We start from the raw sequence: 18177 nt of genomic DNA, 5'->3' as shown, positions 1-18177 counted from the left end.
AGTTTTTAATGTTGAAAATGACATCCTATTGTCTAAATAAAGAGTGTTTTTTTTAGTTTTTTTTTTATTATAGCGGTATCGAAATCAGTATTGAGCATTTTGAGTCCATTCCTTAGTATCGAAATCGAGTTTGACATATTAACATCGTGATAACACAACTGTACAGACATTTTTCAACAACTTTTATTTACCCATTTGCAAACTCTTCTTGGTTCTATTCATTTTCTTAACTATTAGAATAAGGAAAAAGTTACACATGCAACATTAAAATATGAAAAATACCATCTAGAAGAGAAAGAATGTATGACTGCATATAGTAACTGCGTGTATCCTGTGCAGTTGTATTTTAAATGAGCTAACAAACAGCAAAAAAGCATGTACATTCATTCACCTTATCTGCTTATTCTGTGGGCGGCGTGTACTGGAGCCTATCCCAGTAACTAAAAAAGCATTTTATAAAGTATTCTCTCTATATATATTTATATAATTTACATTTACATCATATTTACATGATTTGTGACTTTTCATTCTATATGTTCAAAACAAGTCCCTTATAACTTATTACTGCATTGCTGGTTGCTTAGTGCACATAGTAGAGCCAGTAGACCAGGTTGAAGAGGGTGAACGTGATGGGGAAGACCACGCGGGACCACTTGTCTATGGCGTTGACGTCGGTGAGGTCGGGTATCTTGACTTTGAGCTGGGATGCCCTCCTCCTCAGTCTGCCCTTCTTGTGGCTGAGGGGGCGTTCGATGGCTGGCCGTCCGTACAGGTCCCGGCTGGTCATGGGCTTGCGGTATTGGATGCTGGCGCTGTCGTAGGAGAACATGGTGGCTCGGGGGTCCGTGAGGGCGCCCATGATGTCAGCGCCGCCCATCTCGCCGGTCAGGCTCGTCAGCAGGATGTTGCCGTGAGCGTCCACCTGGGCACAGAATGGTGATCCAACTCAGATATCTATAAAGTTGATATGTACGTGCACATGTTCTTCCCGTGTCTTTGTTTTTTGGAGGCCAATTTTCAACCAAAGACATGTACAATAGTTTGACCAAGATCGTAGACTTAATCTTTGGACTCCGGTGTGTATTGAAGAACCATATACAGTTCAGATATTTTTTACACAAACCAATATAAGTCAATGCTTCTATTAACAAACGAACAACTGTATTCTATTTTGGTAACATTATTATATTGTTCATTGGTTCTCCGTTTAATTCTCTATGCTCAGACTGTTTTACTCAACTACACCTCCTACTGGCCAGCTTCTGTTACACTGACAAAAGGGTTTACCCAATCACAGCAAAGAGTGAACTTTTAGAAGCAGCAGATGACTTGAGTAACCCCAAAGATGATGATTCATGCACTCAAAATGTTATAAAATTATGATCTAGGCTGTCTAGGTTGTGTCTAAAATGAATGAGCCTACGTGACATGATTAGTCTATCTCACCTGCACCTTGTTGCTCTCCATGCCCCTCCTCTCATTGTTGGACTTCGCGGCCTTCTCCGCCACTTTCTTCTGCAGGTGAGGACCTCGGCCGAAGAAGATGTAGTTGACAAAGGCGTACTCCAGCAGAGCCAGGAAAACAAAGACGAAGCAGCCCATGAGGAAGATGTCTATGGCCTTGACGTAGGGGATCTTGGGGAGCGTCTCCCTGAGGTGGGTGTTGATGGTGGTCATGGTCAGCACCGTGGTGATTCCTGTGAGAGAAAGCAGCCATTAGGTCCATAAATGTTATTCAAACTTCTCTGAGCTATTCCTGATTTAGGTTTAGATTTAATAGTGGTGGTTAAGAAATACTTTATAGCTGGTTGATTTGTCATACTTTAGGCTTTTTTTTTTTTTTAAATGTGCATTTTTTAAAGGTGCATTGTGTAACTTTTCTGGTGTAGGGTCCTTCAAATGCTTCCTTTGTCTGGTGCATTTCATAGTATGGTATTAAATCTTTCTATCTTCATGGGTACTAGACCAAGTTACAGGTCAGATCTGTGGAGAGGCGACCCCGCTCACAGTAAGAATGCCTGTTTTTCTAGGTATTTTTGAGATATAAAACCACCTGTAATTTAAAAAATGTAGGGTAGAGCTCTTTAATGTCATACTGTGGAACATTCCAGGCAAAGCAATGAAGCATTTGACGAACCCTCCACCAAAAATATTACACAATGCACCTTTAAAACCCCTGTTTAGTCCTATTTTATACCTGCTTTGTCCTGTTTTAGACCTATTTTGGCCATTGTGATATTCCAATTTAATACATATTCAAAATTCATGCTAGATAACAATGTTGAACTTGCTCCTATTTCTGCTGTACTAAACTTCCTACTACTTGCCTCAAAGACAAATTTAAAAAGCCAAATAATTAACCTAATGCAACTCTGGCAGCAGAAGCATCATAATTGATCCAGAAGGAGACCCAGGACAGGATGGTGATCAGGGTGGAGGGCATGTAGGTCTGCAGAATGAAGTAACCAATGTTCCTCTTCAGTTTAAAACTCAGGGACAGCCTGGGGTACGAACCTGTGAGAGACATAAACACAGATCTTTAGACATACAAACAGAGATGATTTGTACCAGACCAGCAGTTGTGATCAAATTCAGTTAGAGGGGCTGCATTTCTTACCTCATCCAAATCAAGCCTGCTACCTTTGCCTTTGATAAATAGTAAATATACACTCTCTCTACCCTCTTCCATTGCAACAGCAGAACCATCAGCCCCCTCAGCCTCTTCATCTCTTCCCTTCTGTCACTAGGATGTCTTAAAAAGCATTCTAAACTATTCTTTGCACCCTCCTGTCTGTCTGGTTAGGTCTCCCCTTTCTGCCCTGAATTGCTGTTGTCTGACCTGTAGCAAACACTGCTTTGGTGGAGAGGGTCTGGTAGTCTATGATGGAGAATTGTGGCAGTTCAATGTTCTCCACTCCGGTCACAGAGCCGGAGTTGGCTCCTCCCTGCCAGTAGAACTCGATGTCGTCTGTGGTGTAGCCATCTGAAAGCACAGATGAGGATTCTCAGTCAATAAGGTTTTAACAAAGAGGCATTTGGAGCACGTAGTCCTATTTCAGACCTGACCTGTGGTACATATAGGCAGTGTGGGCTAAAGGCCAACCGTGATCTCACAATAACATGTCCCTGAATGTGTCTGATTATTAACAGTGAAACCAAAGACTCAACAAGGTGTACTAATCCAATCTTTATTCTTTTACGCAAAGAATTCAACTACAAGCAAAAGAACTGATGAATTACTGGGCTCCATCTGTAGATTTAATTCAATGTTAAATTCTATTCAGGAGCCTTAATTAAAAGAGTAATGCCTACAAAGGTCTTGGCAAAATGACTTGATTATAGACTATACCGTGGGCGAAGGCAGGCGGGCAACATCACAAATCTGCCTATAGCGCCCCCCTAAAAAACTCTACAGCTGACATGGCCCTTTTTTCAGCATTAACACTTTTAAAAGTATCAATATTGTATTTTGATAATCTAACTTTTGTGACTTCAATCAAATTAGGACAAATATGACCCATATCCAGTTTGCAAATGATACCACTTAAGTTCAAAGTGAAATGATCAGGTGATAATTATTGATATTATTACAATATTAGTAGCAACACATGTATTAAATGCACTGCACTTCTTGAATGCTTTATAACATTTACATTTTGAAATTTCCCTTTTATGTTTCCATTTGAAATATGAAAAATAGCACATAGATCATGGAGTACTTACAGCTTTCTATTTCCAAAGTGCAGTTCTGCTCGTCCAGTGGGTATCTGCGCAGGTCCATCATGCAGGCTGCAGTGGTAGTGATCCTACAAAGGCAGAAAACTGAGCTATACAAGAGGAGGTGAGAGGATGTGAGATTTCCGCACTGTAAGACGATCTCCTCCAGGCCTTGTCTCCAAATTGTCTCACTGGTATGATACTATATTGTTAGTATCGATGATGATTCTACAAGTAGAGTTACCTTAACCCATACAGGACGGTGCCGTCAGGGTGCAGTCGGATCATGCGGTTCTTGACTGTCACACCGTGCACAAAAGACTTCTTGTCATTGATGAAGTAAGTGTCTGGGACCCACAGCTGGTCGGCCACGCGGTTGTCCAGGGTCAGGTTGAGGGGGATGCCCGTGTAGGAGAGGCGCTTGTCCCTCCAAGACTGTTGGAAGTACATGGTGATGGTGTAATCCTGTGGACACAAGACCCAGCACAGTTTTTCTCTGCTGCAAAAGCTACAGGATATCAATTGAGCAAAAATAGAAAAGGGAAAAGGCTGCTATTTGCTATTTTAGGAAGTATATTATTGTGCAAACTGTACAAAAGCCTCCATGGAAACGTATAATGTAAAAAATATGCTAACATTAGATCGCTGCAAACATGTTCTAAAATGGCTGTCACTCTTGTATTAGTTTATCAGTTTAAAGTGCACTGTGTACGCTTTCAAGTGTACTGTAGCCATGTTCCACAGTATGGCAATAAATATATCTATCGCCATGGAAATATGCAGGTGACCTCTCTCACAGTAAGTGTGCATACACTTATTTTTAGCACTTAAAACACCTGCAATTTGATGAAGATAAATGTAATGCCATAATGTGGAATGTTATACCCAAAGAAAAAAAAAAAAAACCCAAGAACCCCAACACCACAAAACATACACATTACATATAGTGCATTTTTAACATTTCAACTCTCTGTAGATGTGTTTAAAATGTGCATACTGACCTGAAACTAGACTAAGAACATGAAGCCTAATCAAATCTTATCACACTTAACACTCTGAATTAGATATTTTATCAAATCCTTCAGCATGACTCTTATCCTTAACCTACTCTTAACCTATCACCTCGTTCACTCACTCTGAGCGTCATACAAACTAACGCGTGCTTCTATTTGAACTGTAAAAGAAAAGAGACAAAAACAACAACCACTCCATTTCATCATTAAAAGAGGCTGTTTACAAAAGCGTGCTTCCTCTTTGATCAGCTAAACTCGTGTCAAAACAACGTGTGAACAGCAAAAGCCTGTGAACATTACAGCCCGTCTACTTTCCACCTGCTAAAGTGGGCCATTCTAACACAGCATGAAACATCTTGACCTCTGAAGGCTGGTGTGGGTCACTGCAGCACATTTAGCTCGCTTTGTCCCTGGTTGCCCTCAGGAAGCTCTTAGTATTTTCTTTTCTCTCTTTACTTGTGTTTCTGTGCACTGCAGTAAACAAGAATATAGAAATTCATGCCCTGTCATCACTACTGCAGTGTGGTGCTGCATGACCTACTTCCTCCTGCGCTCTACTGTATATAGATACAGTGGGGTACTCTCTGGTCTCTGGTTGGATCGTTACATGTGGGTGATGTGGAGTACTCCCTATCTCTCAGCTCTGTACCGTAGTACAACAACATGGCTGTTATGATGTGTACATGATTTCTCTTTTTTGTATTTGGTGATACAAATATGTGCAACAAACGGTCCAGTAACGCTATTTTACCCTGTTTTTATCCTGCATTTTACACTATAACATAATACAAAATAATACAAACTCACTTTCTCCTCTCGGCTGTATGTGGGTACATTGAGGTCCCTGCTGTCTCTATGGATACAGTACAATTCAGTGAGGTACTCCCTGGGGTACTCCCTGTTCTAAAGCTGTGTGCAGTGGAATTCATTATATGGATGCTGTGTGAATGTATGTAAATGTAAATGTAAATGTAAATGTAAATGCAGTGGGGTACTCCGTGTTTATTTGATGTCTATCTATGTGACTGCAGTTGCTCTCTCCTCTACTCATTATTGGTGTAGTGTACAGTCTCTGGGCTCTCTCAGTGCTCTCTGTTAAGTTTCCTAGGTGTACTCCCTATTTAGCACTCTTTGTTCAAATAGAATTATCTTTAAAATTGTAATTCTTGTGTAAATCTGGTGTTGAAATAAGTCTATGTCAATGTTACAGTGAATGTTTGAAATATGAAGAGCACAGAGGGCATGTTTGCTGGCACTTTTGGTCTCGGCCCCACCCTCTGCATAGGTTATGTTTAATGCATGTCTATCTGCAGAATTAATACATTATTTAATATCAATTCTTGAATAAGCGTAACACTCTACCAAGTGCAGATCTTTACTGCATCGGACCCTGTGTCCTCCTTAAAATTCAAATGAACCATCTTCACCTGCTCTGGCTGTGCTCCTCTGCATCAGTGCTCCACAAACTCCAGGCCTTATGTAATTACTGCAACCTGCTCCTCTGCTCGCTCCCTCCAGAGACTAGCCCTCAGCACACACACATATGTACCCATGAAAAGTACTGACCATGTTCACTTCAGAGACCATGTCAATGCTGGCGATGTCTATGCTCATGCCAACGTCCACAGGTGCACCTGCAAGAAGAGCAGCGTTATGCCAGTGCGTCAGGAGGAGCGGAACACTGCAGACTCCGAGCCGTACCTCCAAAATCAGGCCTGAGGCGGATGTCATAGCCCTTCAACAGCTTATCCACCGTGGCTTTTACATACGACATGTTACTGGGCTCGCTGGCGCTAGAATGAAGATGGAACAGTGAAGTTGTGCTTAAAAATGACTGACATTAAACATGCATGCTCTCTCACCTCTGTGAAGCCCACGCTATGGGAAGCAGCAGGGACAGGCAGAAAAGCCCGCATAGCCCGCGCGTCACACCGGCCGTCATGTCCACTCCGCTGCACCTGAGCCCGAAGAAGGATCCCGTACGAGACTCAGGCTGAGCACTTAGAGCCCCAAAACACGCATCGTCCTTCCCCCCACATCCACACGCATTTAGCCGAACGGGCGCGCTCAGAAAGGCAGTAGAGCTCTTAAAAAAAAAAAAAGATCAAACGCGTGCAATTATGAAGTCCGTAAGGCGCCTTAGTTCATCCGTGTTCTGCTCCAGTGGTCCCGGACACAGGACGCCAGAGCCTGAAGTGCAGCGGGCTCACGGAGCGTTGGTTACGTTAATAAAAGGCTCCGCGGATGTGACGAGTCCAGGGGGTGCTGACTGCAGTAAAGAAGAGCTCTGCCTATCGCTGCCTCCCAGACTCACTTGAGCCTAAACACAGTCAGGATACGTGATCTGTATGTGCAGAGCAGCTGTACGTGCTCCTCTCGACGCACATCACAGGGCGCACGTGTTTCTGCTCTTCCATAGGAGAGGGGAAAAAGAACAACTATTTAGCCTCATAGGACATTTACACATTAAAAACTCTATAGGCTTATTGCATTTAAATGTTTTTTTTTTTAATTGTATATGTCAGTCTAGAGTATACCCTTTTATAAGCAGTCCCGTTTCAAACATACCTCCCCCATCTGTTTGCACGCCCACTGCATTATTCATAAAGCGTACAATTTTGTGCCCTCCATCATGCTCTGAAGGCACTCATCATATATCCACTTCACTCTACACAGTTTTAACACTTGTTGTCTTTGCCAGTGAGTACATTTTTGTGCATAAACTTACAGGGAAATACAAATATTAATTAAGCATTTTTGCATCATTTTGCAATTTTATCAATACTATGCCAAACCCAAACTCACAAGATCAGGCCAAAATAGATTTTCAATTAAATTCAATTCAACTCAAATACAAAACAACAGGAGCATGGGCTATTAAAATATAAAAGTTCCTTTACATTACGTGATTCACTGTGAGAAGTGGCAGTGAGCTGTGACCCCAGAACAGACAGGAGGCCTATATAAAATATCAATAATTTAGTCAACAGTGGGCTATTGTAGGAGGTCTTTTCCCACCTGCTGTTAATAGAGCTCATTGACAGCAGAGGGCAGTGTAACGAGTTTAAGTTCTACAGTGGTTAAGTTGAATTAGGCCTAGAATATAGTTATTTTTTCTCCTTAATCAATGTAGAACAGGAGCTAAATATATTGTGGTTTTACGTTAGAGCATTGTTCTATCACAGCTTATAGTGATTTACCATGTAGTAGGCCTGTGCTCGTGAGGGGCGCGTCAGTCCACCGTGCATCCAACCGAAAGCGGCAGTCAGCAGCTTGTCGTGTGCCACGGGTGAGTGAGCGGTGAGCGCTTTTGGTCGCGCACAACTTGAAGCTTCTCGAAGAAGAAAACAGTGAATTTGATGGATTCCTCGTGCCGGCTCGTGTAAACACATGGTTCTAGCAGGTGACAGAGAGCGTGCGTGGATGCGATAAAAAGAAGACATCAGGATCTGTGGGTGCGCGCTTTGATCATGACCGAGCTGCTCCCGCCGCTCCACGGGAGAGACCCGCGGAGGTCCGCCTGCCTCCCGCTCCTACTGTCTCTGCTTGTGCTGTGCCACAGCCGGTAAGTGCGGAGATTGACCATATGTGTCACGAACTTTACCATCCATGACACATGTTGACATATTACCGGCTACCGAGAGGTATTTTCTGCCACGTGTAATGTGTGCTTATTGATCATATTTTACTGTTAAAACGAAAAAAATGATTAACTGTGGTCTCATTTTTAATTTGTTCTAGTTGTGAAGCAAAGTTCAACTCAACACGGTCTTCCAAAGACATCACCACTTTCACCAAGATCCTGGACAGTCTCCTGGATGGATATGACAACCGCCTGAGACCCGGGCTAGGAGGTATTATTCACTGCACACATTCACTCTCTCGTGTTAGTACTTAGTATGCCTTAGTATGCCTTTACAACTACAGACCTTTGCAATATATAAAAAAAAAAAAAAAAAAAAAACGATGCAAGTTTTGTATGTATTGTTAATGACTAAACACTATCTGACTGTGTGTGCAGTGGTACTGTGTGTGCTGTCTAACAGAGTCCTTTTACATAATAGATCGAGTGACTGAGGTGAAGACTGACATCTATGTGACCAGTTTTGGCCCAGTGTCCGACACAGACATGGTGAGTGCCCACAGACCTCAGCTCACATCGGCATATTTCATAGTAGAAGCACGACTAGACTACCTTGGAGAATATGTATTTTTCTTGGACTCTATCTAAATGCTTTGTGCCCTGTTCTGGTGATTTTATGCAAAGGCTGTGGACAGTTGCTCTGCGCGCACTGTTGCTTCCTTTGTGGGGTCTGCTCAAATATTGAAGTGGCTCAGCAGCAGAGGTAGGGCAGAGTGCACAGTAAGTGGATGAGACTGAAACAACACTTCTATAAAAGGGAGAAAGGGCTGCCTTTCTTATGTATTTTTTACCGATTCCATCAAAGTTGCATCAGATAATGTCACTCACTCCTATGTGGCCTTTGTGTTAATAGCCATAGCACTGCCCTGTACCATTCCAATGCTCAGAAAACCTCTTAATGTTACTTAACTCACTTCCTTTAGACCAGCAGTTAGAACATCTCAATCCTGTTTTTCTATATGAATAAAAAATATGTCATACAATGGTCGGAGCGTACATGCCATTGAATGCACAAATTGAAAAAAAATGCTACAGCTTGTGTTTTTTCTGTAATTACTGAGATAAGATTTGGTTTCATTTTTATTTTTAAAATCTTGGTTCAGTTGACAAAGCACATTTAAACCAGGAGCATTTGTTCAATTAAGACAAGAATCCCATGTTTGCAGAGGTCTGAACAGCAGAGTTACCTCCTCAAAAACATACCCGGAGTTGTGTTTTGTTTCATTCACTGAGTAACCCATTATTATTAGTCTGTCTGTACACCTCCAAAGATCAAGTTTCCACCTTGTGATGTCATGAAGGAGCTGTTTTCAACTTAACAGCTACCTTTTATAAACCTTTTGTACATTAGAGATTGGCAATTACAGGGCTGAAAGTACCCAAATGTTTCTAGTGAGTTTCAAACACAGTGGTGCTCTTCCTGTATTGGATGCCATGTGACATCACAAGGTGGAACAGAGTGCTTTCTGTCTGAGAGAAGAACTCAGCCTAAATGTGCAGGGTTCGTGTGAATGTGAATGTGTGTGATGAGGAAATAACATTATAACCTAGAGGAGAATGTAATCTGATAACAAGCACTTTAAAGATGCACTACATAACTTTTCTGGTGAGGGATACACTACTTATACTAATACTTACTTATATTATATTGCATTATGGCATTAATCTATCTCCATGGAGACATCATGACGCAAACAGAACAAGTTACAGGTTTTGGTGGGGCTATGAAAACACCTATAATTGATATGACACATCACTGTGATTTGTACCAATAGGGGGCAGGGGCATTGATATACAGTACTTTTATTTACTCGGCTATACTTAGACTACTGCCTATATTTGTACTTTAATTGCGCAGACAAGAGTTGACTCTTACTCCTTGCATTCTAATGATCAGCTGCCTTCTGTTTCCTACCGTTTTGTCTGCACAGACTTGCTTAAGAAAGCTTTTCTCCACGCAGCTCTACTTGCTTGGAGCTCTTGTTTTTAAATGTTTTGCTGTTATGGTCATATATTACACAAATTTGTCTCCTCAAAATACGCCTGGAGTTGTATTTTATTTCATTCACACATGTTTGAGGAACATTTTATTATTAGTTTGTCTACATCTCCAAAGCTCAAAATTCTCTTTTACAGCTCAAAAAAGATAGAGGGAACTACGTAGACCCTGATTCTTTGCTCTATTTCAATGCAGACTACAAGAAGAAAAACAGTTCTAAGCACTTTTAAGTCTTATTTCTTTGGGTTAAATCTTGTCAAGGCATTTTAAGAGGAAAAAGTAGCATATTAAAAGTTTTGTTAAACTCCACAAAATATTGCAATAAATATCGTATCGTGAGATGTATATCATGAAAACTGAGAGATTTGGATATCATTACATCTTTAATCGTGAGCCTCCCACCATATCGTGAGCTTTCCCACGATATCGCAATAAGTATCGTAACTTGAGGTTCATACCATGACGATATTGTCTCGTGAGACTTGGATATCGTTACCCCTATCGTTTTCAAGTTAGCAGCTCCTTTTACCTTTTGTTCAGTAGAGATGGGCTGAAATCATCCAAATGATTACACAGTGGAGCACTTCTTGTATTGCCACATGAAAAGACTGTTTTCCGTTTGAGAGATGGAGAGTCTGTGTGTTAAAATATGAAACAAAACACAGCTCCAGTTATGTTTGTGATGAGGAAACAACATTATAACAGATCTGAAAATAGTACAGTAGTTTAAAGCATCAGAGACGGCCTCAGTAATGTGCACTTGTTTCTACTTATCTGTGATCCATGTAATTTTATTGTTGTGTATAAGAATGTTGTAACTATGTAATTGCTTCCTCTTGGCCAGGGTTCCCTTGAAAAAGAAGCTTTTTTTTTTTTTTTATCTCAATGGGATTTTCTTCCTGGTTGAAAGTGCACTGTGTAACTTTTCTGATGGAGGGTCCGTCAAATGTTGCACAGTATGATATTAAACTTTTCTATCCTCATGAAGAATTAACTAGACAAAGTTACCGGTCAGATCTGTGGAGAGGCACCCCCGCTCACAGTCAGAATGCCTGTTTTTCGAAGTATTTTTGAGCTATAAAACCGCCCGTAATTGAATAAATGTAAGGTAGAGCTGTTTAATGTCATATTGTGGAACATATTCACAGAAACAAGCCCTCCTATTTTATATAAAGACATGTAAGTGCATTATACCACAGAATGAAAAGTGGGCATTTATCATTGTCACAGTTGCCTAATCAACAAAGGATAATTATTATATTGTAACAATTCCACAATGGTTTGTCTTCTCACAAACAAAGGCTTTTCTCTCCAAGGCTCTGTATACACTGTGGTAATGTGTAATGCGCTGGGCTGCGTCCAGGCGGTTGGAGGTGGTGTGCTTTTGAGCTGATGGAGATGAGAGCTGACACTTGCCTGGGGTAACAGTTGGATTTTAACCACGCCAATGTTCTGACGGCCCCAAGACTGGCTGTGAACCCTGAGCACATGGGGTATAAATCTACGCATTATTCAAGCTTTCAGAGAAACACAGAGAAATGATATAATTAAAATCTTAATATTGTGTGTGTGTTTGTTGGAGAGGTGGATGTGTCGTCTTTCCTTATGGGCGATCCTGGTGTCGGGGGATCCACACACAGACTGCCCTCTAGTGTTCAATGAGTCATCTGATGGTTTAGCTTTGGCTGGTTCTTTTGGCTGGCCTTTATTGCTATAAAACATAACTTCTTTAGGGAATGGTTGTGTTTCCGAAAATATGCTTTAAGACACACTGTCACTTTTCCGCGGGTCTGCAAATTGCTTGTTTCTTTTGAGATATTACTGCCCTGCTTGGATTGTTCCACACTATAGCATCAAACGTGTGTGTTTATGTGTTACATTTGCACTTAATTAATTGAAAAAAGATAAACATTGTGCAGGCTTGTTTCTCCACAAAGCTGACCTGCCCTCATGGCTTTACCTGTTTGTCTTCATGGAACATTACAGGCAATATTCATGTCGACAATAAGAGGGCAGCTACACCTGATTCTGAAAGTTACCAGCTATAAGTAAATGTATTGTTGAGACTGTTGAGACTGTATACTGTTGTTGAGACTGTACACTGTTGTTAAAATTTGAGTCTCAAATAAATTACCACTGAAGTGATGTTATATTCTCAAAATGGGATAAATGTTAGAAATAAAGTCTGATTTTTGAGAGAGCTTGAATATTAAAAGAATAAAATGCCACAAAAATAAAATTTTGGTGTTTTAAAAAAAAAAAATCTGAAAATACAGGGGCGAGAAACCTAAGAGTATTATTTCTAATAATATTACTCTAGTAAAAAACTATTTTGTGATTAAAAATTAATCTAGGTTTTAGGGCTTGGTCTCATTAAGGAGTTGCTGATACGATACATACCTCGATACATAAGCCACGATATGATACATATCTCGATACAGTGCAATTTCAATTCGATACGATATATTTCAAATCGACTCGATACGGTTTAATAAAAAATAAAAGCTAAATTATGGCTGTGATACTAAAAGTCTTTGTTAAACCAATTCTTGTGCAAACGTAATATGAAACTCACATTTTAATCATCAAAAAAACAGTGAAAATCTCAAATATGTTGCATAAACAAGTTTCCTTTCTCTAAACAAGCAACAAAACTGTAGCGATGTAACAAATAATTTAGTAAAATATACCAAAAAATACTCTTGGCAATGTATCAATACAGCAGCCCATGATATCGATACTGTATCATCACATTAAACGATACGATATATCGATATATTTGTATTTTTGCACACCCCTAATAGGCTTCTATGTTCTTTTTTCCTGCCTCTTTTGTTTGTGTGTTTAAATAACATTATTTAAATCTGATTCCACAGGAGTACACAGTGGACGTATTCTTTCGCCAGAGTTGGAAAGACGAGCGACTCAAGTTCCACGGACCAATGAACATCCTCCCTCTGAACAACCTGATGGCCAGCAAGATCTGGACCCCAGACACCTTCTTCCACAACGGCAAGAAGTCTGTGGCCCACAACATGACCATGCCCAACAAGCTGCTGCGCATCATGGAGGACGGGACTCTGCTCTACACCATGAGGTACAGGGCTGAGTGATTTAAAAATACAGTTGGCCTTCAGTATTAATTTACTGCTCATCAACAATTCATACTTAATTACTGCCGTTTAACCATAGAGTGTATCAAGAAGTGGACTAATCAAATGAATCAAATGAAGCTCACAAGGCCAGCGAATGGAAGCGAATTTTGAGCCGAGTTCAATATTACGAATAGGAATAGAAATAGAAGTAGCAAATAGGACTAGAAACAGGCAAAATAAAAACACCACGATCAAGTAGAGCAGGTTAATACGAACATTTTAAGACCAAAATGATGAGGCTCAGTGCAGGAGTTACAGAGAGAGGAGTGACAATTTTTCAATGTAAAGTCAGTTGGAGCCAGACTTGATGGAGCACCCCCACGTTCACTACCTATTTTGAACACGGCAGCTATGTCCATTTATATTTACACTCTATGAATTCAACACAAAATAGTCACATTTCTATCTTCGAAGCCTGAACTCCAAACCACATGCTTTTAGAAATGACTGTATCTCCATTTTGTTTAAATTGGATTAAAGGTGCTCTGTGTAGCATTCCAATGATTTCCTCCTTTAAAGTGAGATGTTATTGCTTTGCCTGAAATGTTTCACAGTATGACATCGAACTGACTGTATCTATCTCCATGGAGACGAGAAGGCGAGAAGTTAAAGGTCAGATCTGTGAAAAGGAGAGCCCACTTTTTTTGAGCAATAAAACACATTCAATTAAATAAATACTATAGATACATTTAATAACATCCTGTGAAACATTAAGGGAAAGCACTTACAAGGAGCTAGCAACTGGACAGAAAAGTTACACATTACACCTTTAATTGCACAGCCCTAATTGGTTGTAATATTTGACTTTGAAATAGTTTATTTAGAGTACGCACTATATAGAAGTTATGCAGTTTTGTCAACATAGCTCTGTTAATGCTGATGCCGTCAACATTCTCCTAAGAGTATGACGCTAACTGTGAGCACTTCTCTGTCTAAAGTGCTGTCACTCAAGTTAGACTTTAGTTTGAGCTTTGTTTTAATGCAATCTGCTGGTTTTGTTGAAAATGAAACACCTAAACAGCACCGTGAAAGCTTGTATTGATCACAAGCTTTTTCGTCCGTATTTGCTAATGTGTGCTTTGTCACCACGGTAACTGCTGAACATTCCATCATAAATACACACGTACGACCCCCCAGCGTGATGTAGCTGCAAAGTATCAATTATTTTAAGATGTATAGATTCATTTTTGTGTTTTTGCTTTGTATCCAGGCTGACCGTTCAAGCCGAGTGTCCCATGCACCTGGAGGACTTCCCAATGGACTCCCACTCCTGCCCTCTGAAATTTGGAAGCTGTAATTTGACATATCCTTGTTTCTTCTGCATGACTTCGCTTCATTTTCTTCTTTTTAAACACATTCTTGTTTTTATCACCCAAAACAAGGTTAAACAGCCTTTTAGATGCTGATTATTTAGTTGCTTAGGAATGAGCCATGGTAGAACCGATCAGAGTTGAAGTCTGTGCATGTTTCTCTTCTTCAGATGCCTACACCAAAACAGAAGTGACGTACATCTGGTCCCGAAATGCCACCGAGTCCGTGGAGGTGGCCGCGGACGGATCCAGGCTGAACCAGTATGACCTGGTGGGGCAGACAGTGGGCAAAGAGACCATCAAGTCCAGCACCGGTCAGGACCTTGTACAGTACTATATTTAGCCAAGGGAGGTCAGCGCGAGGGACGTCAAGATTATTTGATTAATCAAAGAATTATAACTGTGGCAAGATGAAGTCCTTTCAGTTTCATTTACTCTCTAAAAAACTAAAAAAACAAGTGTAATTCTTTATTATGAGACTGCGTATGTCATGCTGACTTAATATTATCATCAGAAGGTTGGTCACATGCAAGAGGAAGGGTTATGTGTATGAGACAATGGCTGTAAAAGAAAGCTGAGAATTTCATTTTTGTTTGGTCATGGTCTTAATAATGGTGAATAATCGTCAAAATGTGATGTTTCCTCTCATAATAATCTTAACACTAGCATTTGCTATTGTGAGTCTCTGTTTATCTCTATTTTTGACTCCTTAAAAGAAGAAAACATGTTTATTAAGCCAAGCATGTCTTAATAAATGTGCTGCTTGTTTCTTGTCATCTGCAGGGGAATACACAGTGATGACAGCACACTTCCACCTGAAGAGGAAAATTGGCTATTTTGTGATTCAGACGTATTTGCCCTGTATCATGACAGTCATCCTGTCACAGGTTTCCTTTTGGCTCAACAGGGAGTCTGTCCCTGCTAGAACTGTGTTTGGTGAGTCACTCATGCTTTACAGTCTCTCAGAAAACAACAAGTATAATATGATTACATCGGCACAAACACTTAAGAGGTTCTAAGCAGGGGGCTTTTGAGTTGTTCTGGCTTTCTAAAGACGTATTAAATAGACTTTTGGAGATTTTAATGAGGATGAAATGGTTGGAGTTGTATTTTTGAGTGATTCATGGGGTTTTAGTAATCCTGTATTATTCTGAATTTGAGTGCTTCAGAAATGTTCCCTGCCCACGGCCCTGTGCTCATTTGCAGTTCTTCTAACACTTAAGTCTCCAGGTCATACGTGCAGGGTTCAAAATATTTTCTAATTCTGCTGCTTGCTCTGCCACCTGCACAGAATGAGCTCCATAGTTTTGATCTCACTGACGCTCACCATCAGTATGCAGAGTTATTACAATATGCAACAATATCAGATGTCAAGGGGAGTAAGCATATTGCCAATATTTTCATCTTGTAAGAGTCTAATAAAAAGTTTTGTTAATGCATTTTTAGAGTAATATTTTTGTAATATCATGAATCTATTCACAATATTATTGTTGTTGTTTTACATATTGTAACTTACCATGAAGTGGATATTGTGATAATAGTTTACATTGTGATTAGACTCTCAAGACACTCATACAGTGAACCCCCTTCGGTGTGTTTTCAGGAGTGACTACAGTCCTCACCATGACCACTCTGAGCATCAGCGCCCGTAACTCTCTTCCTAAAGTGGCCTATGCTACAGCCATGGACTGGTTCATCGCTGTGTGCTACGCCTTCGTCTTCTCTGCGCTCATTGAGTTTGCCACAGTCAACTACTTCACCAAGCGAGGATGGGCCTGGGACGGCAAGACTGTGGTGGAGGACAAGGTGCTGAGGGGGCTCTGGCTTACCTTATGACAGCTCATATGTGGTCTGAGAATATTTAGAGTGTATTCTATTGATAACTTTTTTTTTTTAACTTTAAACAGGAAATAGTCTGTGACCATTCTGTCTCTATTCTGAAAATGCTTGTGCTTAAATAGCTTTTTATGTCCTTTCTCTCTCTCTTTCTCTCAATTTAATAGAAAAAAAAAGGGTTATGAGAGGTTAGACTACTGACTACTGTTTTCACAACACACAGTTAACATTGCTAAAAGACATTTTTGGTCATGTTCATAATTTGATTTCCTGGTTGGACTTGTGCAGCAGATGTGAAATAATATCATAGAAATCACATAATATTTAGAGGTAATTCCATAATTCCAAAAATTATCAAGCAACCATACTGTAATCAGGCGCCATAATTAATCTAATGTATAAAACAGACACTGAAAATTGTAATTTCTTAAATGAAATTTTAAACTGAATTCCTGTAATTTTCAACATTTTTCTCAACTTTTCTTCACAAACTGCCTCTTGACTGATGCAAAACTATCGCAAATATCATTACTACTATTAATCACACTTTCATACTATTCCCACAGAGAAAAGAGATGTCTATTATCAAAAAGAACAACGCGTACGCTGTGGCCGTGGCTAACTACTACCCGAGCCTGACCAAGGACTCCCCCATCCCCACCATCTCCAAGTGCGCTCCCATTGACCCCAGCAAGAGCCCGGCCATAACCATCACTAAGAGTGACCAATCCAAGAAGACCTTCAACAGTGTCAGCAAGATCGACCGCCTGTCCCGCATTATGTTCCCCGTGCTCTTCGGCAGTTTTAATTTGGTTTACTGGGCCACCTACCTTAACCGAGAACTGGTGATCAAAGATATGGAGACATTTAGTTGAGGCATTCTGCAGCCGGTAACACAAAAGTCACCACTGCCTCTGAAAAAGGGTTCAATCCATTACACAAGATGATCATGGTTAGGGTTACTGAGGTAAATTCAATCAAGGAGACTGTAATTGCTCATGTCACCTGCCTGTCACTGTCAGCCAATCACAGACTGCGATCTTGAGCATTGACCCATCATCTCAGAGCCACTCTCTGAACTCTCCTCCATCTTGGAAACTGAGCTACAGTATGTCGCACACATTCTCCTCAACCCATTTCTCCATCACAGCAGCAGAACGGTCAGCCTCCTCATCCTCTCCATACATCAAACAGTTTTTATCCAGTTTTACATATAATATAATGAAACTTAAAGCTGCTATGTGGCCCAAAGTTATTCCTCAGTTAACTTATGCTTCACGAATATTCGAATAATTCACTTTTGTAAGTTTGTAAGTGCTTTTCCTAGCTCTCAAACACCAGACACACTTTATAATTAGATGCAGACAGCACACAGCAAACTTATTTGGACCATGAGAGCTGCTTATACAATAGATCTGTACTGGGATAATACAAAATTTGCTCAAATATATGTGAAAAAATTCTAAGCATTCAGAATACAGTACTCTGATTGGACCATATAACA

General features: G+C 40.4%; 2 protein-coding genes across 3 annotated transcripts; one reads left to right on the top strand and one right to left on the bottom strand.

The window, feature by feature from the left end:
* Positions 1-78: 78 nt before the first annotated feature.
* On the bottom strand, positions 79-6787 carry gabrb1 (gamma-aminobutyric acid type A receptor subunit beta1). Of its 2 annotated transcripts, XM_055157131.1 has the most exons (9): positions 6593-6787; positions 6432-6523; positions 6297-6364; positions 3962-4182; positions 3724-3806; positions 2840-2983; positions 2362-2514; positions 1447-1697; positions 79-922 (listed from the first exon to the last, which is right to left on the bottom strand). In XM_055157131.1, the coding sequence occupies exons 1-9, from the start codon at positions 6670-6672 to the stop codon at positions 581-583; spliced, it is 1434 nt and encodes a 477-aa protein (XP_055013106.1). In that variant the 5' UTR covers positions 6673-6787; the 3' UTR covers positions 79-580. The 2 variants fall into 2 exon arrangements, with proteins under 2 accessions (XP_055013106.1, XP_055013111.1); XM_055157136.1 differs by lacking the exons at positions 6297-6364; positions 6432-6523; positions 6593-6787 and adding an exon at positions 4719-4816.
* Positions 6788-8475: 1688 nt separating this feature from the next.
* Positions 8476-18177, top strand: gabra2a (gamma-aminobutyric acid type A receptor subunit alpha2a). Its single transcript, XM_020919531.2, has 8 exons — positions 8476-8584; positions 8795-8862; positions 13249-13469; positions 14738-14820; positions 15008-15151; positions 15621-15773; positions 16441-16643; positions 17240-18177. The coding sequence occupies exons 2-8, from the start codon at positions 8860-8862 to the stop codon at positions 17546-17548; spliced, it is 1116 nt and encodes a 371-aa protein (XP_020775190.2). The 5' UTR covers positions 8476-8584; positions 8795-8859; the 3' UTR covers positions 17549-18177.

This window comes from Boleophthalmus pectinirostris, unplaced genomic scaffold (genome assembly GCF_026225935.1).
Source record: "Boleophthalmus pectinirostris isolate CB_2022bp ecotype Guang Dong unplaced genomic scaffold, ASM2622593v1 HiC_scaffold_10, whole genome shotgun sequence".
Lineage (NCBI taxonomy): Eukaryota > Metazoa > Chordata > Actinopteri > Gobiiformes > Gobiidae > Boleophthalmus > Boleophthalmus pectinirostris.
Note: the sequence above shows the minus strand (reverse complement) of the source record. Positions and strands in the feature narration are given on the sequence as shown.